Genomic DNA, 26,890 nt, shown 5'->3' with positions numbered 1-26,890 from the left:
GCAGAGCAAAGGGAGCCCAAAAGATGATCTCTAGCCCCAGGCGGGACTGAATGAGACCCTGGGGCTGGGCCAAGAGTGAGAATGGATGTGAACTCTCCCTCCGCACCCCTTCCCCAGTAACACTGCCTGCCCACCCCCACCTCCAGCTCAGTGAAAGAGGGTTAGTCACGCTGGCTTAGCAGCAGCTGCTGCCCCACTAAATGCCACTCATTTGTTTTGGGAGTCAACCAGATGGCATCTGCCCAAGGCTTGGAATTCTCCAGTGGTTCACAGCTGCCAAGAAATACAGGCCAGTGCAGTGTTGCTGTGTGTGTGTGTAAGTGTAAAATACATACACAGTCCCTAGTCAGAGCTGTAACGTGGCCCTCAGTGCTCATCTAGGCGACTTTCCATTTAAGGATCCCAAAGCGCTTTGCAATCACTAACGCTGGCAAGGGATGGAAAGAGGATTTCCAGTGTATTGATGAGAAAACTGAGGCTCTGAGGAAGTAATGGTATTGTGTTAAGTGATACGGCCAATGAGCAGCAGAGCCAACAACAGAACCCTGAGCTGTTACCCCTCGTCTTACCCACTGGGCTGTCTGAAATGCTGAAATGCACTCTGCATTGGCACAGCCCACGTGGAGACAGTTTGCTCAGAGTATAGCTTCCCACTTACAAGCTTTATGCTCTGCTCTGCCCAGGCCCAGAGCATCTGTAGGCACTCTTCATAGCTCACACGAGCCCCCCTGTTTTGGAAGCTGTGGTTCAGTTCCCTGGCAAACATTGTAGGGTTGGCTAGTGGTGGGGGTCTGGTGGCCGCTTCCTTCTGTGCTGGGTGTCGCTGCAAGGCGGCTTGTTCGGCCAGGTGTGTATTGCAGTGATCTCGGAAGGTGAGATGGCCCCTGGGCTAGCAGCTTCCTGGCCCAGTGGAGGATTTGAAGATGAGGGCAGGGAGCTCTCACTGTCCTTAGATCTAGGCTAACCTCTGTTCTCATCACAGCTCCATTGGGCGAGTGGAGATCATGGCCAGTGGCAGAGCTCCTGCGCAGTGTGCAAGTGGTGCTCTCCGAATCCTATTCCGCTGTGCAGGTGCGGCCCTGGCCTGGCCTGGCCACGGAAAAGGGAGCAGAGTCTGGCCCTTTAAGCCCATATTATACATCTAGCATGTGCATAGCTATCTTCTCCAGTGCCGTGGCCCCTCTGCCCTTCCCATAATGCATCTGGGACTCGCCTCTAACCGCTTTCTCTGCCATAGATTTATATTCCCCAACTGCCAGCTACTACCGTCACCACAATCTTCACCTTCTGCTTTCTCCTTCTCTTTCCAGGGAAGCCGCTGCAGATCAAGCCCAGGCTGTGAGGTCAGCTCCCTGGATTCAGCATCTCTCCCGCCCACCTCATGCACTGGTCCATCCAACCATCCAGCAGCCGAACGCCTCAGGAAACACAGCGGCCAGGCCGGGCCCGGCACCTACCTCAGGACAGCAAGACAGGAGGAGGCCTCCTCCTGATTTGTGTTCCATTTCGATACGTTCATTTGACCCTGAACCTGGTAACAGTAAATGTCCCAGATTCCCCCAGCCCCGTCTTACAGGGAGGCAGCTTTGTAAGCATTTTAATTTTGGAATAAATTATCTTTTAATCTGGTTTATTTAAAACAAACCCTTTCCCAAGCCCCTGTTTAACTTCAGCTTGCCCGGTCATTCTTGAGTTTCCCGGGTTCTTGGTGCCGTGTTTGGAGTTTTGCCGTTGCCATGATTCTCCTCACAGAGATTTGAGGAAGGGACAAGAGTAAAAGAAACCTAACTCTGTTTCGCTTTTTTGCCAGGAAGCTGCATTGCCCAGTTGGGTGTATTTTAACAGCACTATCTGTTAGTGGGAAAGTATACTGCATGATGAGAGGCTGGAGAACTTCAGCCAGCCAAGAAGTACAGCAATTGCCTAGAAATGAGGATGTGAGCTTCTTACAACTGTCAGGATAGGAATTTGTTCTGGGGGTGAGGGGTGTGCAAGGGGGCTGTGGCTTCCTGTAGCCATGTGCTTAAGTGATGTGTGTGACCCAAACAGAACAGCCACATGAGGTGAGCTCCGAAGCCATTTCAGAGAAACAGTTATGCCCTTGTGCCAAGAAATTGTGGGGCGGGGGGGGGAGAGGAGCGAGGAAGGAAGCATTTCTGAATTGAAATGCAAGCCCCCTAATATCTAATGCATGCAGAGGAGTCTGTTTGCTAGTGATTTGTCTGCAGGTGACGGGGCCCAAGAAAATCCTGTGATCTGCAGTGTGTGATGGGGCTTTGCAGGCGATCATCTTCCCCCATCCCGGTATCCCTCCAAGAGGAGAGGAGACCACAAGGGATGCGGTGAGACTAAGAGGACAGAAGGTGAAGTCTGTAGTCAGCACAGTGGGTTCCATGCTGCTGCTTTCAGTGAGCACTGCCTTGTGATCCCGCTGCTTTCCCCACCTGTATCTGGTTCATGCAAAGAGACGAGGAATGCAGTCTGATTCAGTATTCCAGGGAAAAACACTAGGCTTGTGAAAGCTAAGGATGACAGAGTATCTAGCTGGGAAAGAGCGAGGAGCCGAGGACTCTGAATTAGACATTTGTTAACGGTGATTTCTCCTCTTCTCCACTGTGGCAATAGCAGGGTGCAAGGAGACAGGTGCATATGGAGCGTAGGCCTCCCACCTAGGATTTAGTGCCCTTCTCAACGCAGACTGAATTCCAGCTCCTTCAGTTCAGGTCCAGGGAAAATAACCTGTTTTCTTGGTTTAGAAGCCAGCATTCTCTAATGATCTGCCAGGTTTATAGAATGATCGTTTAGTGCATCAGAGACGCTGTCTACTTAGTTCCCAAATGTACAGGCCAAATACCCTCCTGGATAAATCCACCTCCACCCCTGGGGGGTGTTTGTAATATTCAGAACTCCTTGGTTACTTTATTTTTAACTGGTGTGTTTACAGTGGGTCAGACTCGAATGAAATGGAGTCCCAGTGATGTGCTCGGAGATGATATAAACACAACAAGCATTTGATTTGAATCTAGAGCTGACCCAAACCAGATCCCAAGAGCCGAACATCTGTGCACCAGCTCTGCCTTTTACAGATACCCCAAACTTGGGAACATTCCAAATCCAAAGTGTGATCTGGGTCTGACTTTCACTCTCTCTTTAAACGGGCCCACCCAGAGCACAGCTTTGGAGCATTCAGAATCCGGATCCGAACTTAGCAGCCTCCACCTGTCTCTAGTTAAAACCAGACACATTTGCTAAGCCAGTTTGCAACTTCTCAGCATGCGTAATATGGCACTAAATCGCTTGGTGCTGACACAGTTTGTCTTGTATCCCTCTCGCCCCCAAGGAGATGCCGTGGAGCTGGGATAAAGGCATGGTTATCACATGTCGATTCCTTTCTCTCTCATGAGGTCTGATCATCCAAAGTTGCTCCAGCAGCACCCTCTTGGAGGGTGTTAGTTACTCACCACGGTAGCATCTCTCAGTCACTTTGCATATCAAACCAGCTGCCATGGAGTTTGATTGAAATTTTTGCGGTGAGCAGTGAAATTTCCCTCCTTCTGTGAATCTGCCTGGCTCATCTCCTCCTTTCACCACAGAGCAACAAGCTAATAAAAGATTGATTGTAACTATAATTGCAATCTGCCGAGGTCGGCATTTCCTCCCCGGCTCCTCGCTGCACTGAGGGATGGAGGGAGCATGAGGGGGGTCATTAGCAAACACCCAGTTGATTGGGCTGTTTTTATTGCCCCCACTCCGTTTCTTTATTTCCGTGATTTAGCATCCTGTCGCTTTGTGTTCCCGAAGAGCCAAGGAGTGCTGGCCGGACAACTTACTGAGGGCACTGCACATGGAGGACTGCAGGGCAGGTTTTCTCTTTTTTGTCTCCATCATTTTAAATTTTAGGGGGTGGAGGTGAGTTTTACTGGGTGTCACTAAGTTTCCATGGATAGCTCCAGAAATTCCCATCAGATCAAGCTTGCAAAAAGCACTGAGAACTCCATAAGGAATCCCAGTGACATAACATACTTTGCGGTGAAGCCAAGGAGATCCATACAGGACAGGACACGTCACATCATGGGAGTGCTAGGACCTCAAGATGGAAAGCATCTGCAGCAGCCAGGAAGATCTCCAGTAAGACTTCAGACGCAGGGAATGGTCAGTAAGAACGTTGCTTTGGTGGGGTTCCCTGGAATTAGGTCAGAGGATAGTCTAAGCATTCGGTCATAGTAAACCTTAGGGCCAGATTTGTCTCTTGGTCACTCCTATGCAAGACAATGCGGGCTGAATGGGAGTATCTGAAGGCAAACTTTGGCCATCATTGCTGCTTGGGAGATAGAGGCTGGAGAAGTAAATATTATCAAGGCAAATTCACCTTATGGCCAGGAACCAGCCTCAGTTTCTCCTTTAGATCTTCCTGACTTGGGGAGATACAGAGGGTACAGGGGAAAGGAAAATCCTGAACTGAGAGGTCCCGGGAAAGGCCAAGAGGGCCTGTCTCCTTCCAAACTCCTCCCACTTCTGGTAGGATGTCTTAGTTAGTAGCTTGGTATCATTAACTGGAAGTCTGGGGCAGGTGGTGATGATGATTTCACATCACGTAGCTGGTTCGATTCTCATTCCTCAGATGAGCAGCAGCCGGCAACACACACAATGGGAGGTTAGCAAAATCTCTCACCCTTGCGCGGGCCAAAAGCATAGGGACTGCTGTGTGTCAGTAAAACCCAGACGGGCATACGTGTCGACCGAGTGCTGCCTAACTTACCGCATATCCATGGAGCAAACTGTACCATCCCAGCGTTGCCAGCATGCCCCTCATTGAAGCCCCTGGATTGCAAGGTCTGCGCGTTTATCAGCGGAAGGGAAGAAATCAGAGTTAGCGTGTGAACTCTGAAATCCAACAGCCAAGCACTTTTTATTTTCAAGGTCTTTTGGCAACATATTTCCCTGGGGGAGCCGTGCTCTCAGGTGCAGCATCCTTGGGTTCACAGTGACGGCCGAAGGGCCTGTAATTTATTCTCTTGGGGACAGTGAGCCACCAGATGAATCACCATCAGGTTTGCAGTGGTTGCAGAGTGGTCTGTAATATCTCTGTCTCTTGTCACTAAGGTTTCAACTGCTTTTTACCCCATTTTCTTGCAGGGGCGACAGATGCTAGGAGGCCGAGTGAAACTGAGGTCTTAGTAAGTCAGTAGCTGGTTGAGGTTAGATCCAGGGAAGTTTCCTGCCTTGATGTATATTTTATAGCCAGCTGTTGTGTGTTCTGTGCCGTAGAGACTTTCTTGGCTCTGCTCGTGTTACAGTCCCTGCCTGGACGGTGCTTGTCTCCCTAGTGTGACTCTGCTCTGTGGTGTTCTCCTTCCTTGACTTTGTCAGATAGGGATCATGGCTGTCTCGGTCTGTCCATGCCTCCCTGTGTTACAGCCACGCGACACGTTACCCATGAATCAGCATCGCTGAGATTTACATCTAGAAAGGTTCGACCCTGCTGGTGCGCCATCCAGGCCGAGCTACCATTCCAGGCCCCTGCCTATCTCAGCCATTCATTTGCTCTGCTCCAGGGTAGGATGATGTAAGTTTAATGATGCTCTTTAGGGCTTTATCCTGCAAGGGTCTGAGCACCCTTCGACTCCTGGTGATGGCCTTCACATGTGGTGCTCCCCACCTTCCACACCAGTCCCAGAGTCTGCTCTAGCTCCCTGCCCTCATCCATGGCAGCGGGAATTGTGGGCCTGTTCGATCCCTTGGGGATCAATTCAGTTCAGGTGTTGGGGTGGGGACTGGCTCATTCCTCTGCAAGGGCTTGGGATGGAGTTACTATCCTGTAATCGTATTGTTCTCTTTGGCGCTTGATGTTAACATCACTGTATTTACTGCCAGGGCAGGACTGAGATTCCTGTAGTGGGGGAATGAAACATGCAGAGGTTTGGAAAACTGTAGTAGCCCAGAGAGCTTCTGACTTTTCAAAGTACCAACTGCCACTCTGAAACTTCCAGAAAGAAGCATCTCTTTAAGGGGGCTGAGGCTAATTGTTTATAGGGTGTGAGTTACACCGCAGGATTTGTTCCAGGAGGGACTGACAGATAGTATGTCGCTCAACAGCCCAACATATCAGCTCTTGGATCGTGTCCATTCACTGGCACGAAGTACAACCACAGCTGCCATGTAACTAATTTCCAAACCTGAACGCTTTGGCACATATCGCTGCTATCTTTGTGGGCCCGCTCTCTGCTCCGTAGAGGCAGGGAAAGGAGTATGGTCCAGTGGTTAGGGCAGGTCACTGGGAGTCCAGATAGCTGGGTTCTATTCCCACTTCTGACTTGGGCACGTGACCCCTCAGTTTCCCCATTGTGATGTTACACACCTTTGTGAAACACTGTGACATCGACAACGCTAAATTCAGCCATTCGGGACTCTCAAAAATTCTGTGATTACTGAACACCTGCCACGCGGACCCCGCTGCATCCTTGGTTTGAGTGAGACAACCCATCTAGGCATTGTTACACCTCAACCCCTCACACAAGGGCTCTTTCATCCGAGGGCTCAATGAGCCCAGCACCCTGCTGCACCCTTGCTGATGGTGCAGTCTGTCACTGCACGGTGTTTAAAAAGACAGGTGGGAATGCTGGGCAGAAGATTCTTGAGTGCTTGACAGTTACTCATGAACCCACCCTTGATCATGCCGTGTATTATAGGCCACCAAGGAGGGTCATGCTCAAAGGTTGCCTTCGGATAACACAGCCCAGCTAGCTCCAGCCCTCAAAAGCAAATGTCATGCCTCCTCCCCGGTGAACTGTGACACTGAAATGAAAGCCAGAGATGACTCCAGCTTTCTGTGCTACACTCGCCTGCTGATCCAGACAGGCAACGGGTAAATGACTTCGAATTTCCCCCTTAAAAAAAATGTCCTTCCTCCCTGAGTATGTCTATGCAGCAACTTCACACCCGCGGCTGGCTTGTGCCAGGTGGCTTGAGCTTGGACTGTGGGGCTGTTTCACTGCAGTGGAGACATCCAGGGTCGGGCTGGAGCCTGGGCTGCAGAAAACAGCCCCACAGCCCGAGTCAGCTGGTGGAGACCAGCTGCGCGTTTTTCCTTGCTGCGTAGACATACCTTGTGAGAGCCACTTGGCATGTCCTAGTTTGCTAAGGAGCACCAAGGTTGGGGGGAGGCTGGTCCGGAAGATCTTTAGCAAACGGGAGAGATGGCAGATTTCAGAGGGGCGAAGGCATCTTAAAAAGGCTAAATTTCAGCCAAGCTTACTTTGAGGCTGCCCGCTCTCTCCTTCCACACAGTCTGGTTGTGGGGAGGGGGAGGGCTGCTCCCTGGTGCATGGGTAAACGAATGGGAGCAAACCTCCGATGTAAGCTCTGAAGGCTGCAGTCAACTCCCTGCAGCTGCTCCTCATTCTCGTGCCAGTGGGAAGTATCTTGAGCATCCTCTGAATCAGGCAGCCCCAACGACTACACTTCCCAGGCCGGCTCCTCAGCACAGCTAGATGCATTGACGCCAGCTAGGGATCCAGTGTCCAGTTTAAGCAGCTCAGCCTTATCCTACTGCTTTGTTTCAAGGGAGTGGAGGAAGTTAGGCCAGGCCCTTACCAGAGATGCAATTACTCTAACTGAACTAGCAGGCCTGGGAACGTAGTGCCACTCAGTGTGAAGGGTTTGCTCTCGATGTCAATATGCATCCTACCGCTTGCAAAATCAAAGGAGCCAGAGCACTGACTTGGGCAGCATAGGGTTTAAGGCAGCAGTAACAGGCTTCTGAACCACGAGAATCGGTGTCCATCACCGCTGGGGTGACGTTCCTTGGAAGAGCCATGAGACGGAGTATGTTCAAAACTACCTTTCGCCTTGGGTCTCTGTGGTTGAGTTGGGCTTTGTTTGGTGTGCAACTCTTAGCTGTGTTTTAAAGGAAGCTATTTTTAATGAAGAATTCCATAGTCACTGTTGATACTAAATGGCTTTTGTTAATTGGTGCTTTTTGATATTTAAATAAAGGTGAATGAAGAGTTTGTGCAACAAATTGCTTTGTGGCTTTGTTCTTCCTCTGATGTATGATCAAAAGTTTCTCCTTATTCCCAGCGTTACCAAGGTAGTGCCTGGGTGAATATTTTTCATCAAAACCCTTTTTTGGGCAGGGAATGAAGCAGAATTTTTTGTCAGAACCATTCCATTGTTGAAAGTTTTCAGGTTTTTATTGACCAGCCAAAAACCTGAAAAATGTTTGGCTTTTGACCACCGAAATTGCAAAATGTTCAGTTTTGGGGGAGTTTTTGATAAAAACCAGAGTTCCATGAACATTGTTTGACAAAAATTTCAGTTTTGTACATTTTTAGCAGAAAATAAAATATAGTCACTTGCACAGCTCTAGTTAATGGTGTCTAAATATCTCATTTCCATGAGTGTTTAGGAAGGGGATGCGTGCGCCGAGTGCAGGGGACTTGATTGTACATTTGTTGGAAGAAGTAATGTACACGCACTGTATGTAGAGATTATAGAAATGTCTTGAAATTCCCCAACACACAGAAGGCATTTTCCTGGGGAGATGATATGTACATGGTGAGTAAATCCCTCTCCCTCCGAAAACATTCCCTTTACATTTGGTTGTTCTGAACTTATTGACACCATTTGTACTTCATTGGGCTCCCTCTCTGCCTCCTCTCTCCTCTTCCCAACTGATTCTGGTTTCGTTTTTGTCTCCTGCAAGACTGTGAGGGAATTGTTAAATGGCAGCATGGTGGCGTGGTCCAAACACAGGACTGGGAGTCTACTTCCCGCTCTGACTTAGGCATTATCTGTATTGGGGAAAATCCTGGGTTAGGAAACATTAATTAAGCCATTGGAATCAGCACAGCGTAAAAGCCAGTTTTCAATGGTTCTTGGATTCACAGATTTCAGGGCCATAAGGGATCATTGGGATCATCGGGTCTGATCTCTTGCCCAGTGACTCCTGCATCAAGCCCCTCATTTCTGTTTAAGCTAGAGCAGGTCTTTTAGAAAGATGTCAAGTCACGGTGAAAGGCTCCCACATTAGCGGGGAGGAAACCATCGCCCCCCTGGATAAGTTGTTCCAATGGTTAATCACCCCTCACTGTTACAAATGTGTACCTCCTTTCTAGTCTGGATGTGTCTAACTTCTGGTTCCCGCCCTCGGACCGTGTTATGTCTGTCTGCCAAATCAGATCACGATTTGTCCTTTTGAGGGATGACAGTTGTGTTAAAAACATAATTAGCTGGTCATGGTTGACCTACCAGCTACCACATTTGACCCAAGTCTCAGCACCACCTCCAGCTTCGACTTTTTTAAACACATCTGCCCTCATTCACGCTAAGGGCCAAGTCATCATCTCTTTGTTTTGTCTGTCTGGGGTTGGATCCTGTATGGTGCTGAGAACCTTCCAATTCCTTTTGAAGTTTAATTAGCTGCTCAGCATTCTGGGATTGGACCCTTCAAGGACAGAAACCCAGGGGATCCTGTAAGGCCCCGGGTAATTCTGTGGTATTGTTCATGGATGGCTCGTGAGCTGAGATTCCTACCTCTGTGTCACCCTGCATAGTGCAGCTGGGAGGCGTGGATTGGCCCGGCTGGATCTATAAACACAGCTCAGAGGCAGCGTGAGCAGAAGGCACCGCTGGGAGCAGCAGTGAAGGCTCCTTAAGGAGCAGAGTAATGGGGATTAAAAATCATGCTGAAATAATCAAGCTAGGAAATTACTCACTCATTTAATGCAGCCGTTCTACCGCCCCCGGTGCCTCCACTCCTTTCCCAAGGAATGGTGTAATTTATTGCCGACTGCCAGTAAATAGATGCTTGGAGGTGATGAATTTCAGTGCGAGAGCAGGCGAAGTCGTCCTCCGGGCTATCGCTGGGCCCAGAGGATACCAGCTACTTGTCCCATTCCAAATGGATACAGCCCCACTTGCTGGGTGTCTGCACGTGGAGATGACCCTGTGGCCTACAGGTCTTGTCTAGGGCAATGAGCTTTTATTTTGGGTGGCTTATAAACTGTTCTTCAAAGCCCTTGGTGGAGCTAAATACAGCGACCAGGTTAAAGGGTCAGTGTCTGTCTAGTCAGGTTATGCCGGGCGACCCAGAACTGAACTGGCCAGGGAGATCCAGGTTTGGACAGAGGTGAAGTTCATGAAGCCAAGCGAATGGCAGAAGCTGCTGAGAAGGTTCCTGTTGTGATATTTCCTGGGGTGGGGGCGGTGATGTGTTGCCAAGCAGCAAGTTGGTCCCATACCGCTGGAATTGGTGTTTATGATGGAGATGCTGACGCAGTGCCAGGGGAGGTGGTAGCAATGGAAATGATATCTCATTGCAACTGAACTGGTCGTCATAGTGAAAGGTAGGTAGTATTAGTGTGCTTTTATTACCCATAATACTTAGTGTTTCCACAGCACCTTGTCTCTGAGGATCCCAAAGCACTTCACACATTTAAGCCTCGTACCCCCCATACGACCGGTATTCCTGTCCCCATGTTAAAAATGAGGAAGTAGAGGCACAAGGAACCAAACTAATTCAGGGATCTACTGCAATAGGGATCACTGTTATCAAGGTAGCCTCAAGAGGCCTCAATCAGAGATCAGAGCCCCGTGGTGCAAGGTGCTGTACACTCAGGTAACAAAAAGGAGGTCCCTCCCCCAAGGAGCTAATGTTCTTGATGAGATCGCAAGAGGCTATGTCAAATATGGCAGGGGAGGGTGGGGGGGTGGAAAGACAAGTTCCAAGCAGCTATCTCTGCACAATCATCTCTTCTATAGAGGCATTTCTGTGGTAGTCACCGCTGTAGCATGCAAATGCTTCAGAAACATGGATGGGTGAAACTAAAAGAATAAGTGACATGTCAAAGGCCAACCAAAGTTCTGTGGCAGAGCTGGGAATGTCTCCCAGCTACAGTGCTGGGCATTAACCATGAGCCTGTCTGCAGGATGTTCACCTAGTGTGTTACAGAGCAATCTGCATGTGTGTATTACTGGGAAAATACCGTCCAGGAGCTTCTCGTTAGTGACCATGCCTGGGACTCCTAGAATTTCCCTGCTCTTTGCTAACATAGGAGTGTGATTACCCTGTCCTTGTGGGGACATCTGTACTGCTGCTGCCCAGCAGGATGGGTAGACCATGGGGACTGTAAACCCTGTCCTGTTGGTGGGGAGCCCGTTGGCTGGAGGAGGTGTGCATGGGAAGTTTGCATTGCAGCTACCTCTGCTCTAGGAAAGAATCCTGTAGCACCTTATAGACTAACGGACGTTTTGGAGCATGAGCTTTCGTGGGTGAATACCCACTTCGTCAGATGCATGTAGTGGAAATTTCCAGGGGCAGGTATATATATGGAAACAAGCTAGAGATAATGAGGTTAGGTCTGAGGGGTTAGAGCAGATGCGGTTGTAACTAACTAATACGGCTACCCCTCTGATACTCTGCTCTAGGAATACACAAAACAGCATGGATGCATGACCTGCTGTCGATGGATGGAGGGCAGACCCCCATTCTCCTCCTCCTGGGCACCTCAGCGGTATTCAGCACCGTTCATCATGAGACATAATTGTCTTGCCTGAGAGAGGTGGCTGGGATCTAGGGTAATGCACTAACTTGGTTTGAGTCCTTCCTGGAGGGACACCCCCAATGAGTAGTGATAGGAAACTACACCCCCACAACTAGACCCCCATACTGTGGAGTCCCACAAAGATCAATGCCTCCTCAATCCTAGTCAGCATCTGCATGCAGCCCCCAGGTGACCTGGTGAGATGAGATGGGCTCCGGTGCCACCAATCTGCAGATGAGACACAGCTCCACCTATCCTTCACTGCCTACAGCCACACCCCTGCCAGCAAGATGGCCCAGTGCTTGGATGAGATCAGCTTGTGGATGAAGAACAGCTGGCTGACATTGAACTCGAGCGAGACAGAGGTGATTCTGGTGGGCAGAGGAAAGCACTTCGAGGAGTTTGCAACCATGGTCCCTTGGGATTGAAGGGACATACCCAGAAATTGGTCAATTCAGTCCGTCGTCATGGAGCACTGGATTCCTCGCTGACACTGAGCTCTCACACGGCAGCTTCTGGCAGCACAATCAATTAATTAGATGTTGGGGACCTATCAAGAGCCTGACGTCCTCCATTAACCCATCGCCATCACCCCCAGGATGGAGAGTGACCAATCTTAGCAACGTGGCTATCATCACTCACCTAGCAGCATCCACAAATAACACTTCCTACCCCATCTGGTTGATTAGGAGACTCCACCCCATCCTGGTGGACAAAAGCCTGGCCTTGGTGAGATGCCTTTGTGCGTCCCATCTGGCCTGCCTCAGTGCAATACAGCTGACATGAAGCCATCAGCTCTTGGGAAAATCCAGCTGGTGCTGAGCTCCGCAGAGTATTCCACAGCAACCAAGGGCTACTGTGAGCACATGACACCTGTCCTGCCCTCTCTGCACTGGCTTCCCATTGACTAACAAATCACGTGCAAGCTCTCCAGCCTTATCTTCAAGGCGCTGGGCCCAGCATATCTAAAGCTCCAGAACAAAGACCCGGAAATGGCTGGGCAGCTCTGCTCCTTGGGTCCAGTGGGACTTTCTTCCATATGGGTAAAGCTGGTCTGTGCGGGAAGCTGGTCCGAGACACTGGAATGAACTTCCCCAGGAACCAGGCTCATCCTAAAAACCTCCCCCGCCCCTCCACTCCAAGCGCGTGGTGCATTTCTCTTGCCCATGCTCTGTCGTATCACCACAGGGCATGTAAACCCCCCTCCCCCAAAATCAAACTCTCCCCAAACAAAACTCTCCGCTGCACCCACTCTTCCCCCACCACTGAGTGGCAGTGGCCTTTGAGAAGGAAGAGGCCAGCGCACCTGTGACTCTCCAGCTGGATTTGAAGAGATGGCACCTGGGCCAGTAAAGGACTCAGCCAGGGAAGGGGAAGGTGAGCTCTGTCTGGAGGTGACAGGTGAGAGCTGCGGAGACCAGGAGATGTAGGGTGTTCCTGGGGGAAAGCTGAAGGCAAGAAAGCAACGAGAAGGATTTGCCAGCTGACCCCTATCACAAGTTGCTCTGCTTGCTACGGGCATCAGCTCCTCCTGGCTGTTGTAGGGATTAGCTCTCTTCCAGGCTTCACGTCCTCACACTGCAGCCCTTCTCTGACTCCAGGAGCTGCAGCTCCCTCTTCCTGACGCAGCCCCTAATGACCTGGCTGGGGGGTATAGAGTCTCGCTGGACCCACTGTCCAGGCACTGCCACTCCGTCAGCGGCTGGTGGGGAAACCCGGGCCCACCCACTACTCCACGTTCCAGTCCTGGGACCCTACAACATGCAGCCAAGGTCTGCTCGGTCCCCAACCTTGCTGCTCTCTCCTGGGGCTGCTTCCTATTCGCCTCCTACGGGCTTTCCTCTCCTTTCTCTTCTCTTCTGGGTACCCCCTTCCCTCAGGACCAGGATCCTATTCTTGCCCTGGGTTCCCTCCTTCCCTCTCCAATGCACAGACTCTCTGCTGCCATTGCTGTTGTCCACTTCCTGGCTTTAGACTAGCCCAGCGTTTGCCTGCGCACCAGAGCCCCATCTTCTCCAGCCTGAACCCCTCACATGGGGCCTATCTCACTAATTGGTCCCCTTGGTGCTTCCTTCACTCTGGTGGGGCAGGGGTGAACCCCCCATCACACCTCCAAGAACCAGGGCCAGAGGGATGAAGACCAGGGAGTGGCAGAGGGAGCAGCCTGCTGACTTGGAGAACTGGAGTGGGCGGAGGGCCTGGAAGAGAGCTACCCTCTGATGCGTCCACACTGAAGAGCTGCAGCCAGAGGGCTGGAGAACTCTGAGGACTGGGGAAGGGAGGGATGCTCACCTGGTGAGGATGAACTCCCAGCAGAGAAGCTGTGGGCGTTTCCAGGGGGAAGAGCGGGTTTGCACCCAAGCTGGAAGGGCTGTCCCAATGAAAGTCCAGGAGAGGACTGGAGAGGAGCCCAGGTGTGGTGGACGATGCTGGAGCAGGGTACGGGCCACGTCAATGGATTAGAGGATTTTAAGGACTGTGTTCGCTGGGTGAGAAATGAATTGTTTAGGACTTTTGTTTTGAAGTTTTTGAACAATGTTTTGGTAATAAGCCACTCGCAAGGAGGGCATGAGTCAGGAAAGCCACTGGGGAGTTACTGGGGGACCCTGCAGGAAGGAAACTGAGGCAGATTCACTTGTCGTGCTGCAGCCTGCAGCAAGGGGGTGCTCCAGTCGGGGCTGCCCCAGGACATGCGCCAGGGAGAGGAGGAGAGAAAATGAACCATGTGTGATAGATGGCTCACTACAGTTACCGCACGACAAAGGTGCTCATATGCCATGGTGACGAGGGCAGGATGAGAACCTGGCTGGGTGGAGGCCGTTAATCTCCTGGCTGTCAAGCCAGCCCCTTCACCCAGCACTGAAGTCAAGGTAAGAACGTTCCTGGCTCTTGGAAGCCACCCAGGGAAACCCACCAGCCCCCTTTTCCCTTTCCTAGATGTGAAAAGTCATCTTAGGAGATCCCTGCCACCTGATCAGCAAACCAGATCCCCACCCCTGCTCTCATGCAGCCTGCGCGGTGCACGCAGGTTCCCCAGGCTCCAGCTGATGGCGGGTAAGGTCAGATCTTTCATTGGCCCCACCTCTGCTGCAAGAGACGAGCTTTCAAGCTGCACGGAGGTATGGGAGGGTTGCTTCCCAGGGAGAGTGTTAGGTGTCCGGCACAAGCCAGGATGACATTTCGGGAGTTTCCTGACATCTTGCAGTCATCTAGAGATGCCCTGTGGGCAATGCTGCCTTGGAATGGATCCCACCTTCCTAGAGGCCCTGCAGTATGAAACTCGATGCCGCCCCTGGGGCTGGGAGATGGATTTCAGGCACATAAATAAGTTTGGGCACATGAGCTGGCCAGCCAAAGTGTTAGCTGCAGCTGTTGGACACGTTCCCTCCACGGCAAACTCTCCCCACCAGGCGAAAGGAGAGATGAGATGCAGGCTGAAGGAAGCGCCGGTGCTCTCAGCAGCCTTAATGCTCCTGGCAACAAGCTGGCAGTGGCAGGCCATTGCTGGGAGGAGGCGAGTGATTCCACGCCCCTCAGGCATGGCTGGGTGGAGAAGCAAAGGCAATAGGCAGCTGGCCCTGGTCGTCCTGTGCTGCAGGCAGGTCAGAGGCCCCCTCCTCCCTCCCAGCTGTGTCTCAATCCTGCTAATGTCCCTGTGGGCGAGTCACTTAGCCTCTCTGTGCCTCAGTTCCCCACCTGTGAAACAGATTGCAGCCCTGCCCTGCTTCACAGGGGAGTAGAGAAGATAAATGCATTGAAGATTGGGAGAAGTTCTGATACAACGGTGCCTGGGAGTCAGGTCAGTATTATGGGTAGGTGGATCTTAGGTTTCCTCCTCTTTGTACCAGTCCTGATTGTTCATGTTCATGTCATCGCCTGTCAGCATCGGTGAACAGGAATTCTCTACCAGTGGAGTGCAGCCACCTCTGGGGCGGAACACAACACTTCTTTGGTACCCCACAGCAATGCTGCACATCAGTTTGAGACACAAACGAAGGCTCTTGTAACCAGCTGAAACTGGGCTTGGGGGAGGAGATTTTAGGGAGGCAGAACAGAATGACCCAGAACTGGGCTAGGACATGAGGGACAATAACCATCCACATATTTTGAAAAAGGGGGGAGTAGGGATTTATTAATGACGCTTAGCAGTCGGGACCTTGGCTTGAAGCCTGGTGCGGCTGCACCTGCAGCACAGCATCCCCTAGTGTGATGCTGGGGTGTTGGGTAGGTCCTGGATAGCTCAGTGGTTTGAGCACTGGCCTGCTAAACCCAGGGTTGCGAGTTCAATCCTTGAGGGGCCATTTAGGGATCTGGGGCAAAAATCTGTCTGGGGGTTGGTCCTGCTTTGAGCAGGGGTTGGACTAGATACCTCCTGAGGTCCTTTCAAACCCTGATCTTCCATGGTTCAGAGAACTCCCCTTATCCAGTCCCCCACAGCGCTCCACGCAGCATGGGGTCCCCTCAGTCACAGAACAGGGCGTCAGCGGGAAGGGCGCCACCTGCTGAATCTCCAGAGTCTCTCCAAACTGTTTGGAGCGAGGAATAAAGGCTGGGAGGGTCTGTGATGCCAGCAGGCAGGATCTTGAAACTGTGAAATCCAGCCACCCCCCCCAGCTCCGGGAAGGTTTCTAGGGCCTTTGGGGTCATGTCCTCTCTCTGGTTATAACTGTCTCCTCCAGTTGCCCTGGCTGCTACTTTAGACACTTCCGCAGCCTGTGGTTGGGGGATTGTGCTGGGGTCAAGGATCTCCAGGTCCCTCATTTACTGTTTGCATTAGAGGGGGGCCTAGAGGCCCGTTTGGGACACCCTAGAGTGCTGGACAGACAGACCCAAAGACAGCCCTTGAGCCAAAGAACATACAACTCAAAACAGGGCCAAGATGCAATGGGGGGTGTAAACAGGGAGGGGGAGGATGACGGTGACTGCTGGGGATGTGTGGCTGCAGTGAGTCTCAGCTAAGGGCCCCATTTAGAAGCTTCACAGTTCGGGGCCCTCATCCGCCTTAGGCCAGCACAGGGGCGAGGTGGCTCTGAAGATCGGAAAGGGGGCAGGGTGGTGGCTGTTCCAGTTGATCTGGGAGTGGGGAGCACGTTTACACAGAGAGAGGGGCCCAAAGGGGTTTGTGGGAGAGGCTGCCGAGCAGGGGGCGGGTCACACTGTGGTGAGGCGAGATCGGATAAGTAGGGGGAGCTTCCCAGGGCGGGGAATTTGCTGCTAGGGAGATGGGGGAGTGATGGACCCCAGGAGGTTGCAGTGAGCCTGGAAGATGCAGGACGAGCCCCCATGTGCGCACCCCTGCACCCTCCCTCCAGTCTTCCCTCGCTGGTGGAGAAACTACAACTGACTCATTTCTGTTCCAGGCAGTTAACTTGTTCCTGGTGCTGAGTGCGGTGCACGAACCTGGGTAGAGGTGAGCCCTGCCTGGGCTTTTCCAGGCAATTCACAGAGCCGTCGAGCCCTGATCTAGTTACACCGAGATTCCCCCTTTCCAGGAAATCCTGGCGGGGGGAAAACCTGCTCTGCTCATTAGAAAGGGAATCCTCTCCCCGTGTGTTTCAAGCCGCACCCCAGACCACTCGGATGTGTACGCACACACACGCGCTGTGGCAAGGGCAATTTGGGGGGTTAGTGTCAGCTGGGATCTTGCTCTTAGAGGTGAAGCGCAGCAATGGGCTGGGACCTGGCCGCCCTGTACCAGTGCTGGCCTTCCCATGGTCCCAGCACTAAGCCCAACGCCAGCTCAGCCTGCAGCCAGGAAAATGCCTCCAATATGCTGAAGAACAGCCTGTTTGGCTAATGATGGCTGGGAGACCTGGCCGTGAGATGAGCATGGAGGGAGCTTAATGCATCTCGGCTAGAGAGGACACCTGGTTCCTGGGATTAGCAGGAACCGAAAGGCAAGGGCCCTGGGGTTGTTTTTGTAGGACAGTGGTGTTTATGGCGTGGAGCACACTACAACCCCCTGCAGCATCCTGAAACATCCAGCTTTCTGCAGCATCCCCAGGCACTTTGCTAATAAGACAGCAGAACTCCCAAGCCCCTCAGCTGTTTTAGCGCAGGCCTGAGCAATTTCCCTTTGGGATACGGCCCTGAGTGGACATTTTCAGACCCAAAGGAATTGACTGTGGAGGGAATTAGAATGGAAACCATTTCTCTGCTTTTTCTAATGGTCACACTACGATGCAGCTGCCACTGGGGTGGAAGGGAGCAGCGGGCTCGCAGCGCCTCTGCACAAGCACTCAGGGCAGGAAGTGAAGGAGAGCCCTGCATCCAGCGGGAGCTTCAAGCTGGGAGTTAGGTAGGTGGGATGTAGCCAGGAAACCGGGGGGTCTCGCTTTTGCCAGAAGTTCCATGGGACAGTGAGTGTCTGAGGGGTGAGGGTCTCAGCCTCGGCTCCAGAGTAAGGGGCCCTCGAGCAGCAGGCTGAGGCAGTGGCTCTGCAGGGAAGCAAAACTTGTGGTGAATGCCTGGCTTGCAGTACCAGCTCTACCACAGATCACAGAATCATTGACTATCAGGGTTGGAAGGGACCTCAGAGGGTCATCTAATCCAACCCCCTGCTCAAAGCAGGACCAACCCCAACTAAATCATCCCAGCCAGGGATTTGTCAAGCCTGACCTTAAAAACCTCTAAGGACGGAGATTCCACCACCTTCCTAGGGAACCCATTCCAGTGCTTAAAGTGCCCTATAAATACACTCCCACTCCCTGGGCCTAGAGTGACAGAGCTCCTGAGCCCAGCTCAGCCTAATCCTTTAATAGTATCATTTCCATCCAGGAGGCAGCTGTTTAATACAGCTCTGGGGAAGGCTGATGACTTGTGTTCCTGTCCAGGGAGAAGGAGATGCTAATGCCTCCTTGTGTTACTGCAGCACAAGAAGGAGAATCCAGGCCAGAAGAAGCCCAGCAGTGCCTGGGACACTTGGGAGGAGTGGAGGGAGTTGTTACGTCTGGCTTGATTCCCTTCCCTCCCTGCCAAGTCCTCCTTATCCTGGATCCCACATCCAGGGAAGGAGATAACCCATTTCCTGGGAGCTTTCTTGCAACACCTACGTGGCCCAGATGGAAACTCTTGGCTCGGGCCTGGCACACCACAGGGAAGGCAAAGTGCAATCAGAAATCCAGCCCCAGCCCCGTGTACAATATCCACCAGGGGAGCCACCTTCCGTTAGAGCCTTCTGCCAAAAAAAGGATCCAAAACAGCTGAGGGTTAAACGGCACAGGAGGCGCTGCCTGTCCAGGGGTGGCTTTTGATCAGCTGCTGGAATCACAGCTGTTGCAACAGCAACAATGTGGAGATGAAGTATAGTCACTTGAAACGCGGAGGATTTGGAGTGGAGCGAGATGTACTTGGTCAAAGCACCCGTCTGTTTAAGCACTGTAGGGTCGTGTTTGTGGTGTTTATGCATCTCAGATGCCTCTGTTGGTAGTGGGGCTGTAGGAGTGCCTAGCTAGATAATCGTCAAAAGCACCACAACCGAGTAACCATGTGGAAGGTGTTGTTTCCTCCTGACCTCTGTGAAAAGAAGCCCCGATCCTACGGAATCAACCAGTGCCAAGCGTGCAGCACCTTAGCAGTCTCTATCCACGCCTGCTCATGGAGGGCTGCAGGCAGAGGTCCGCAGTGACACCAGGTATCTTCCAGCTCATCTCTGGCGGGACAGCTTCATATTGCCGAGTGTTCCACCGTTTCCAGCACAGACCAGGATTACCACGCTTTGGCCAGGTGTGCGCTCCGGCCAGTGGCATTGCCTACTGGCAAGACATTCATAGCGTTTGCTGCATACATGTGCTGGGGGGAACTGAAGAGGTAGGATCCAGCACTTGCGACCACAGTGTTCCTGGGATCAAGGAATTGGATGACTTCAGGCTTGTGTTAACGCAGCGGAAGCTTGCACAATATAAGGGAAGTCAATGTAGTTTGGGACGTCTTAGGTACGCTTCTGGCCCCCTCTGCTGTAGTGTCCGAGCACTCACGTTCTTAATGTGGCTTATCCTCAGAACAACCCTTGTGTGGTAGCACTGCTCTATCAGCTGCATTTTAAAGGGTAAACTGAGGCACGGAGTGGCTAAATGATTTGAAGGGCACACGAGTCTGTAGAGGAGCAGGTGCTTGAACCCAGTTCCCAAGTCCAGGCCAAGCACTGTAATCGCTGGAGAATCCTTTTTTCCTGCAGATCCTTTATGCAGACCCGCATTCTTGCCCTGCCTGCCAGCTGACTGTGCTTCGGGTGATGGGTCTTGCAACCCAGAGGGCGGATGCCCGTTCTGCCCGTGGACTGAAGCCGTGTCCCATGATGGTTTCAAACAGCTCAATTGGAGGGGCCAGTGACAAGCGTAGACCCGATTTAATTTTCCCAGCTCTAGCCCCATACATGGTCCAGTTAAACCTATTTCTAGCCTGAGCAGCCAGCCTGCCCCACACCCTAAATTGCTTGTGTGACTTGTGGTTAGCCAGAGGGGTGACACCAAAGTCATTTTTGTCTGGCTGGTTTGGTTTGCCTTAGAGGTGGAGAAACCCCAGCCTTGGGCTGTGACTGCCCTGTTTGAGCAATTGGTCCTGATTTGGCACTCTCAATTGGGGCCCGCCAGAACCACATTGTCACAAAGGCCAAGTATTATTTTCGTAGGCACAGACTTGGAGAAAAGAGTGTCACCTGCTGTACCCCGGTACCGCTCCCTTGCACCCCACTGGGGTTTGCTTTTGGATCTCCCATCCAAACACTGACCCTGGCCTTGTGAGCTGGGATGGGGACCGCCGCCCAAAGTAGGCAGGGCCTTACCCGGCTCCCGCCCGGTCTCAGTGGTGCAGGGTGCATCCCCATTCTCCAGAGAACCTAGCTGGGCTGCCCAGGGCAGGTGCCAGGGCTGGCTGTGTTGACGAGACACTATCCTATCATTTCCCCTTCTTTTGGCTGGCTCGATTTCTTGGCCTGGAATGTCTCTGAGGAATCCTGTAAGTACTAGGTCACTTTTCTCCCATCTGCCAGTCTGCTCTCGATGTGCCTGGGGGTGGGGGGTGAGCTGCCACTCCTGCCTAGGGCCATAAGGGGTGGCGCTAGGGCAGTTGATACTTCTGGATTCTGTGCCCAGCTTCTGCTGCCAACGTGGGATGTGAGTGACGCCGGACATATCCTATCCCTTCGCTGTGCCTCAGTTTCCCCCACTGTAGAATGAGGGTCACACTTGTCACCTCCTGAGCACATTGCGTTATGGCTCGTAGAGCCCTTTGATTAAAGGGGCAGATGGAAATCCTGGGTGTGCTCCAAATCGAGCCAACTCCAGGAGGGTGGTGATGACTGTCCTGCTGTTAACCCGTGGATGGGCTGCTGTGGCAAGGGACGTTTGTGGGACCCTCGCAGATGCAGCAGGAGGTGCAAGCTGGAGTTTTATTCCTGGGTTTGAGTCACGTGGGTTATCCCCTTCTGCGCATGGACCCCGCATCCAGCTGGCACCGGGTGTGTGAGAGAGAGAAAGAGAGAGGAAGAACAGCAGCTCCTCCGGCTCTTTCAATTCCCTGCCCCTCTCTCTCGGGCACCCACGGTCCAGCGAGTCAAATTGTGTGGTGGGTTCGTGAGCTGGGGGAATATCTTTGGGGGTGGGGAGAATTACATGTAGCCTCCCAAACTCGTGTCACTGGTGACCTGTTCCAGATGTTGAGGCAGCTGGCCAGAGGTTGAAAGGCGCTCATTGTTTGGCTGAAGTTTCCCCATGTTGCCTGGGGAGCTTTGGAGAGAAATTGTGGGGGAAACAGTTAAAGAAAAAATCCCCCAGCTGTTTGACTTCAGCGCCGGGTTTCCTGGAGGGAGATATCTGTAAATCTGGGGGGAGCGCTGGTTCACACGGGGGCAGAGGGGCAGGGGCTGGGCTGGGAGCTGGGGGGATTTTCAGGCTTGGGAACACAGCCCCTCCTTCTAGTTAGGCCAGGATATGGAGCCATGGTTCTTCAGCTGCCATTCATGATGGTTAATTGTATTCCAAGGCATTGATGAAAGCCCCTGACTGATCATCTCATGAGTGGGGACGTCGTGATCTCATGAGCTGAATAAGCCGGGACAGAGCCAGTGGGCGGACAAAGGGTGTGGGGCTGAGGCGTGAGTGGAGAGAGATTCACTCGTAGCAATGTCCCGTGGATGTCACGGGCTGGAAAAGACAGGTCAGAGGTTAGGGTGGGCGTGCCAGGCTGGACAGCCTGTGATTTCCCAGGGGATTGGTGAGAAGAAGAAATAGCCCCCTCCATGTCGGATGGACCACGTGTGTCTGAGCTGGGCTCGAGCTCTCTGGGGCCGGGACACACGCTCTGTTCATGTCAGCACAGGACAGAGCATGCTGTTGCCTCTGGATAGCGAATACCACTACACATGAGTTAGCGTGTCAGTATTGCTGCTGGCTAGTTCCTGGCAGCTGAACTGCTCAGCTGTGTGTCATAAGCCCCATACTGCTAGAGGAAAATCTCCTTTATTCTATTTAATCTGATGGTAGTGCCATGGTCAGGTTACCCCAGACACAGAGCCTAGGGTGGCACCTGCTGGTGCTTTTGAAGCAGAAGGCTCTGACTTCTGTGCTGCCGGGAAGGTCGGAGTGGGTGTAGTGATAGCTGTGAGGGTCTGGACTTGTGTTACGATCCCAGATGGGGAAACTGAGGCACGGTGCATTTTGCCTGGGGAAACAGAGCGAGTCAGTGGCACAGCCAGCAAAAGAACCCAGGCATCCTGGCACACAGTGGGTCCTCAGCGCAGAACAGCTCCAAGAGTTAAATTCACGCACTTGTTCGCCCCTCTAAAAGCGAGGGGATGATGCAAGCGCTCTGCCATCCCCGGGCCTCCAACTGGTTATGTCACTCTCCCTCCTGTGCGCAACCTTCGATAACCACTTGGCTCCTGGGCCAGAGTGGGGGAAGAGGGGAGATACCAATGGCTCCACAGCAAAGTGCCTATAAATACACTCCCACTCCCTGGGCCTAGAGTGACAGAGCTCCTGGAGCCCAGCCCAGCCCTAATCCTTTAATGTCTCATTTCCATCCAGGGAGGCAGCTGTTAATACAGCTCTGGGGAAGGTGATGACTTGTGTTCCTGTCCCAGGGAAAGGAGATGCTAATCTCCTTGTGTTACTGCAGCACAAGGAAGGAGATTCCAGGCCAGAAGAGTCCCAGCATCCTGGACACTTGGGGAGGAGTGGAGGGAGGTGTTACTCTGGCTTGATTCCCCTTCCCTCCCTGCCAGTCCTTCCTTATCCCTGGATCCCACATCCCAGGGAAGGAGAATTAACCCATTCCTGGGAGCTTCTTCTTGCAACCTCTCGTGCGCCAGATGGAAACTCTTGGCTCGGGCCTGGCCACCACAGGGAAGGCAAAGTGCAAATCAGAATCCAGCCCCAGCCCCCGTGTACAATATTCCACCCAGGGGAGCTCACCTTTCGTTAGAGCCTTTCATGCCAAAGGATCCCAAACAGCCTGAGGCGTTTAAACAGGCACAGGAGGCGCTGCCTGTCCAGGGGTGGCTTTTGATCACTGCTGGAATGCAGCAGCTGTTCAACAGCACACAATGTGGAGATGAAAAGTATAGTCACTTGAAACAGCAGGAGGAATTTGGGTGGAGCGAGATGTTACTTGGTCAGAAGGGCACCCTCTGTTTAAGCACTGTAGGGTCTGTGTTGTGGTGTTGCATCTCAGATGCTCTGGTGGTAGTGGGGCTGTAGGAGTGCCTAGCTAGATCTCGTCCAAAAGCACCACAACCGAGTACCATGTGGAGGTGTTGTTTCCTCCTGACCTCTGTGAAAAGAGCCCCCCGATCTACGGAATCACCAGTGCCAAGCCGTGCAGCACCTTAGCAGTCTCCTATCCACGCCTGCTCAGTGAGGGCTGCAGGCAGAGGTCCAGCAGTGACACCAGGTATCTTCCAGCTCATCTCTGGGAGGACAGCTTCATTGCCGAGGTGTCCCACGTTTCCAGCACAGACAGGATTCACCACGCTTTGGCCAGGTGTGCGCTCCGGCCAGTGGCATTGGCCTAGCTGGGAAGACATTCAGGAGCCGTTGCTGCATAATGTGCTGGGGGGAACTGAGAGGTCAGGATCCAGCACTTGGACCACAGTGTTCCTGGGATCAAGGAATTGGATGACTTCAGGCTTGTGTAGACCAGGGAAGCTTGCACCAATATAAGGAAGTCAATGTAGTTTGGGACGTCTTAGGTACGTCTCTGGCCCCCTCTGCTGTAGTGTCCGAGCACCTCACGTTCTTTAATGTGCTTATCCTCAGAACACCCTTGTGTGGTAGCACTGCTCTATCAGCTGCATTTTAGAAGGGGAAACTGAGGCACGGAGTGGCTAAATGATTTGCCCAAGGTCACACAGGAAGTCTGTAGAGGAGCAGGTGCTTGAACCCAGGTTTCCCAAGTCCCAGGCCAGCACTGTAATCGCTGGAGAATCCTTTCCTGCAGATCTTTATTGCAGACCCGCATCTTGCCCTGGCCTGCCAGCTGAGCTGTGCTTCGGGGTGATGGGTCATTGCAACCCAGAGGGCGGATGCCCCGTCTGCCCGTGGACTGAAGCCGTGTCCCATGAAGTGGTTTCAAACAGCTCCATTGGAGGGGCCCAGTGACAAGCGTAGACCCGTTTATTTTTCCCAGCTCTAGCCCCATTGACATGGTCCAGTTAAACCTATTTCTAGCCTGAGCAGCCAGCCCTGCCCCCACACCCTAGAATCATAAAATATCAGGGCTGGAATGGATCTCAGGAGGTATCTAGTCCAACCCCCTGCTCAAAGCAGGGCCAACCTCAACTAAATCATCCCAGCCAGGGCTTTGTCAAGCCTGACCTTAAAAACCTCTAAGGAAGGAGATTCCACCACCTCCCTAGGTAACCCATTCCAGTGCTTCACCACCCTCCTAGGAAAATAGTTGGTTCCTACTATCCAACCTAGACCTCCCCCACCGCAACTGAGACCATTACTCCTTGTTCTGTCATCTGGTACCACTGAGAACAGCTAGATCCGTCCTATTTGGAACCCCCTTCAGGTATTGAAACAGCTATCAAATCCCCCTCATTCTTCTCTTCTGCAGACTAAACAATCCCGTTCCCTCAGCCTCTCCTCATAAGTCATGTGCTTCAGCCCCCATCATTTTTGTTGCCCTCCGCTGGACTCTATCCAATTTTTCCACATCCTTCTTGTAGTGTGGACACAATACTCCAGGTGAGACCTCACCAATGTCGAATAGAGGGGAATGATCAGGTCCCTCGATCTGCTGGCAGTGCCCCTACTTATACAGCCCCAAATGCCATTAGCCTTCTTGGCAACAACTGCTACTGACATCCAGCTGTTCCCCCTCCAGCCCCCGTTGCATCCCCCCCCCCTCCCAAAAGGTAGCTACTGAGTTTGAGCCCTGCCTGTCCACTCATGTCCTGCTCAGCTCCCCCTGCCTTGCATGTGATGGACACTGATGCAGCCCAGGAGCCTTGGCTGCTGATGGAAACAGGCAGCTATGTGGCCAGGTCAGGTGCAGCATCCTGGCCTGCCCCCATGCTCCCTGCTTGGCAAGACACAGGAGCAGGCCTGCGGCTAACCCTGCCAGCTCTTCACATGAAGCACAAGGCTTGCTGCCTCTGCCTGGCAGGGAGTCTCTGGGCATGACACTGCACAGGGCCAGGACTGAGAGACGGCACAGTGGGTGGCTGCATATCCACGTCATTCCTGGGCTGGCCTGATCTCCCTCCCCAGCAGAGGAAGCAGACCTGAGAGCAAATCTCCATGGGCCAGGGAGCAGGCTGGGCAGGGGAGGCAGTTTTGTTCCCTTTCAAAGAGTCCCTGGAAATGTTCATCTCAAATTGAAGAACAAAGTTTTGTGGTCATTTTCCCCTGGCGGTGGGGATTGGCGGGTGAAGGGGGGAGGGAAAAGGGAGGGGGTAACATAACTAAAAATGTTTTGGAGTCAAAAACCCTCCATTTTTCATTTCATTCTGTTGGCAACCCTGCTCCCCCCCCGCCTTGATTTTCACGGGGAATGTTCATTTCCCTTCACAAACCATTGATTGTTTGTAACAGTTTCACCTGGCTCCGGATCGTCCCCATCCTGTGCAGCGGCGCCCTCTAGTGGCCGAGCTGCTGCTTTAGCTCGCACGCCCCTGTGTGTTTGGATTAGGGTGACCAGACAGCAAATGTGAAAAATTGGGACGGGGGTGGGGGGGTAATAGAAGCTTATATAAGAAAAAGACCCAACGTTGAGACCGTCCCTATAAAATCGGGACATCTGGTCACCCTAGTTTGGATCTGAAAGCCCTGAGTTCACAGGTCATGAGTCTTGGCTGGTGGGCCAGGCACCAGGCTGGCTACTCCTACCACCTGCTGTTTGTCCTCTGGCCCGTTTAGATCTCTTCATAACTGCCACTAGCAGGCTTCTGGATTGCCCCTTAGCTTCTCCGAGTTTCCCTCCCTCCAGGAAGCCTCTGCATGAATCGCTGCTGGAATCTGAAGCTTGGGTTTTTCTTAACTAGATTCTAGTGTCTCCTGCTGGGGTTGTTTGGGGTCATCAGTCCCCCAAAACTTGGATGCTTCTGTGAGTCAGCCAAACATGGCCTGCTGACCTCAGCCCTGCAGCAAATGCTCTCTGATTCCAGCTGCTGCCACACGGACAGGAGAGCTTCTCTCTTTCCAAGCCCCGGGCTCATCGGTACCAGAAAGATGGATCAAGGAGACAAACAGCCAAATTACAAGAGATTGGAGCCACCGAGTGTGATGGAAATTTTTTTTAATTGAAATTTACAATGATCTAAAGGCTGAAAGCAGCTTAAGGAGGCCTCTTGAAACTGATCGAATAAAGCCTTTGATTGGTTTAAGCTGGTCAGAGAGCACTAAGAGCTAGCTAAGGAGTGCCCGGAGACGCCCTGCCAGCTGATCCTACATGCTTAGAAATCTCCCCCACCTTTCTCTCCTCCCTGCTGCTCCCAGCAGTTCTTAAAGAACCTGTAAGGGAGAGAGCAAAGCGTGGCAAACTGATACCCAGCCTGGGCGTTTGCCCAAGTCACCAGAGCTCACACCCCAACTCCTGAGAAACCAGCTGTGCCGTGCCACATGGGGGGGGGGGGGGTGTGGTGTGTGTGTGTGTGTGTTGTGTGTGTGTGTGTGTGTGTTGTGTGTGTGTGTGTGTGTGTGTGTGTGTGTGTGTGGTGTGTGGTGTGTGTGTGTGTGTGTGGCACCGCTGCCCTCTGCTGGATAGAATGGCAGACCTGCTTGGGCAGGCGTGGCTGTATCGGGGTGGGAGAGGGGTAATATCAAGACCTCAGGTTTGGGGTCCAGAGGTCTTATGTCTTTGTTTACATTCACCAGACAATGCTCACTCGCGCTCGCTCTCCAAGA

At 52.5% G+C, this 26,890-nt stretch overlaps 1 protein-coding gene across 1 annotated transcript in view; it reads left to right on the top strand.

Annotated features, from left to right (window-relative positions):
- The window catches only part of ZC3H3 (zinc finger CCCH-type containing 3), a 365,042-nt gene extending 356,683 nt beyond the window's left edge, over nt 1-8,359 (top strand). The window contains exon 12 of the mRNA XM_075063298.1: nt 1,311-8,359. Within this exon, the coding sequence (XP_074919399.1) occupies nt 1,311-1,342 (32 nt within the window). The 3' untranslated portion in view covers nt 1,343-8,359. The remainder of the gene's footprint in view (nt 1-1,310) is intronic.
- The last annotated feature ends 18,531 nt before the right edge of the window (nt 8,360-26,890 follow it).

Source organism: Chelonoidis abingdonii, chromosome 2 (assembly GCF_003597395.2).
Source record: "Chelonoidis abingdonii isolate Lonesome George chromosome 2, CheloAbing_2.0, whole genome shotgun sequence".
Lineage (NCBI taxonomy): Eukaryota > Metazoa > Chordata > Testudines > Testudinidae > Chelonoidis > Chelonoidis abingdonii.
Note: the sequence above shows the minus strand (reverse complement) of the source record. Positions and strands in the feature narration are given on the sequence as shown.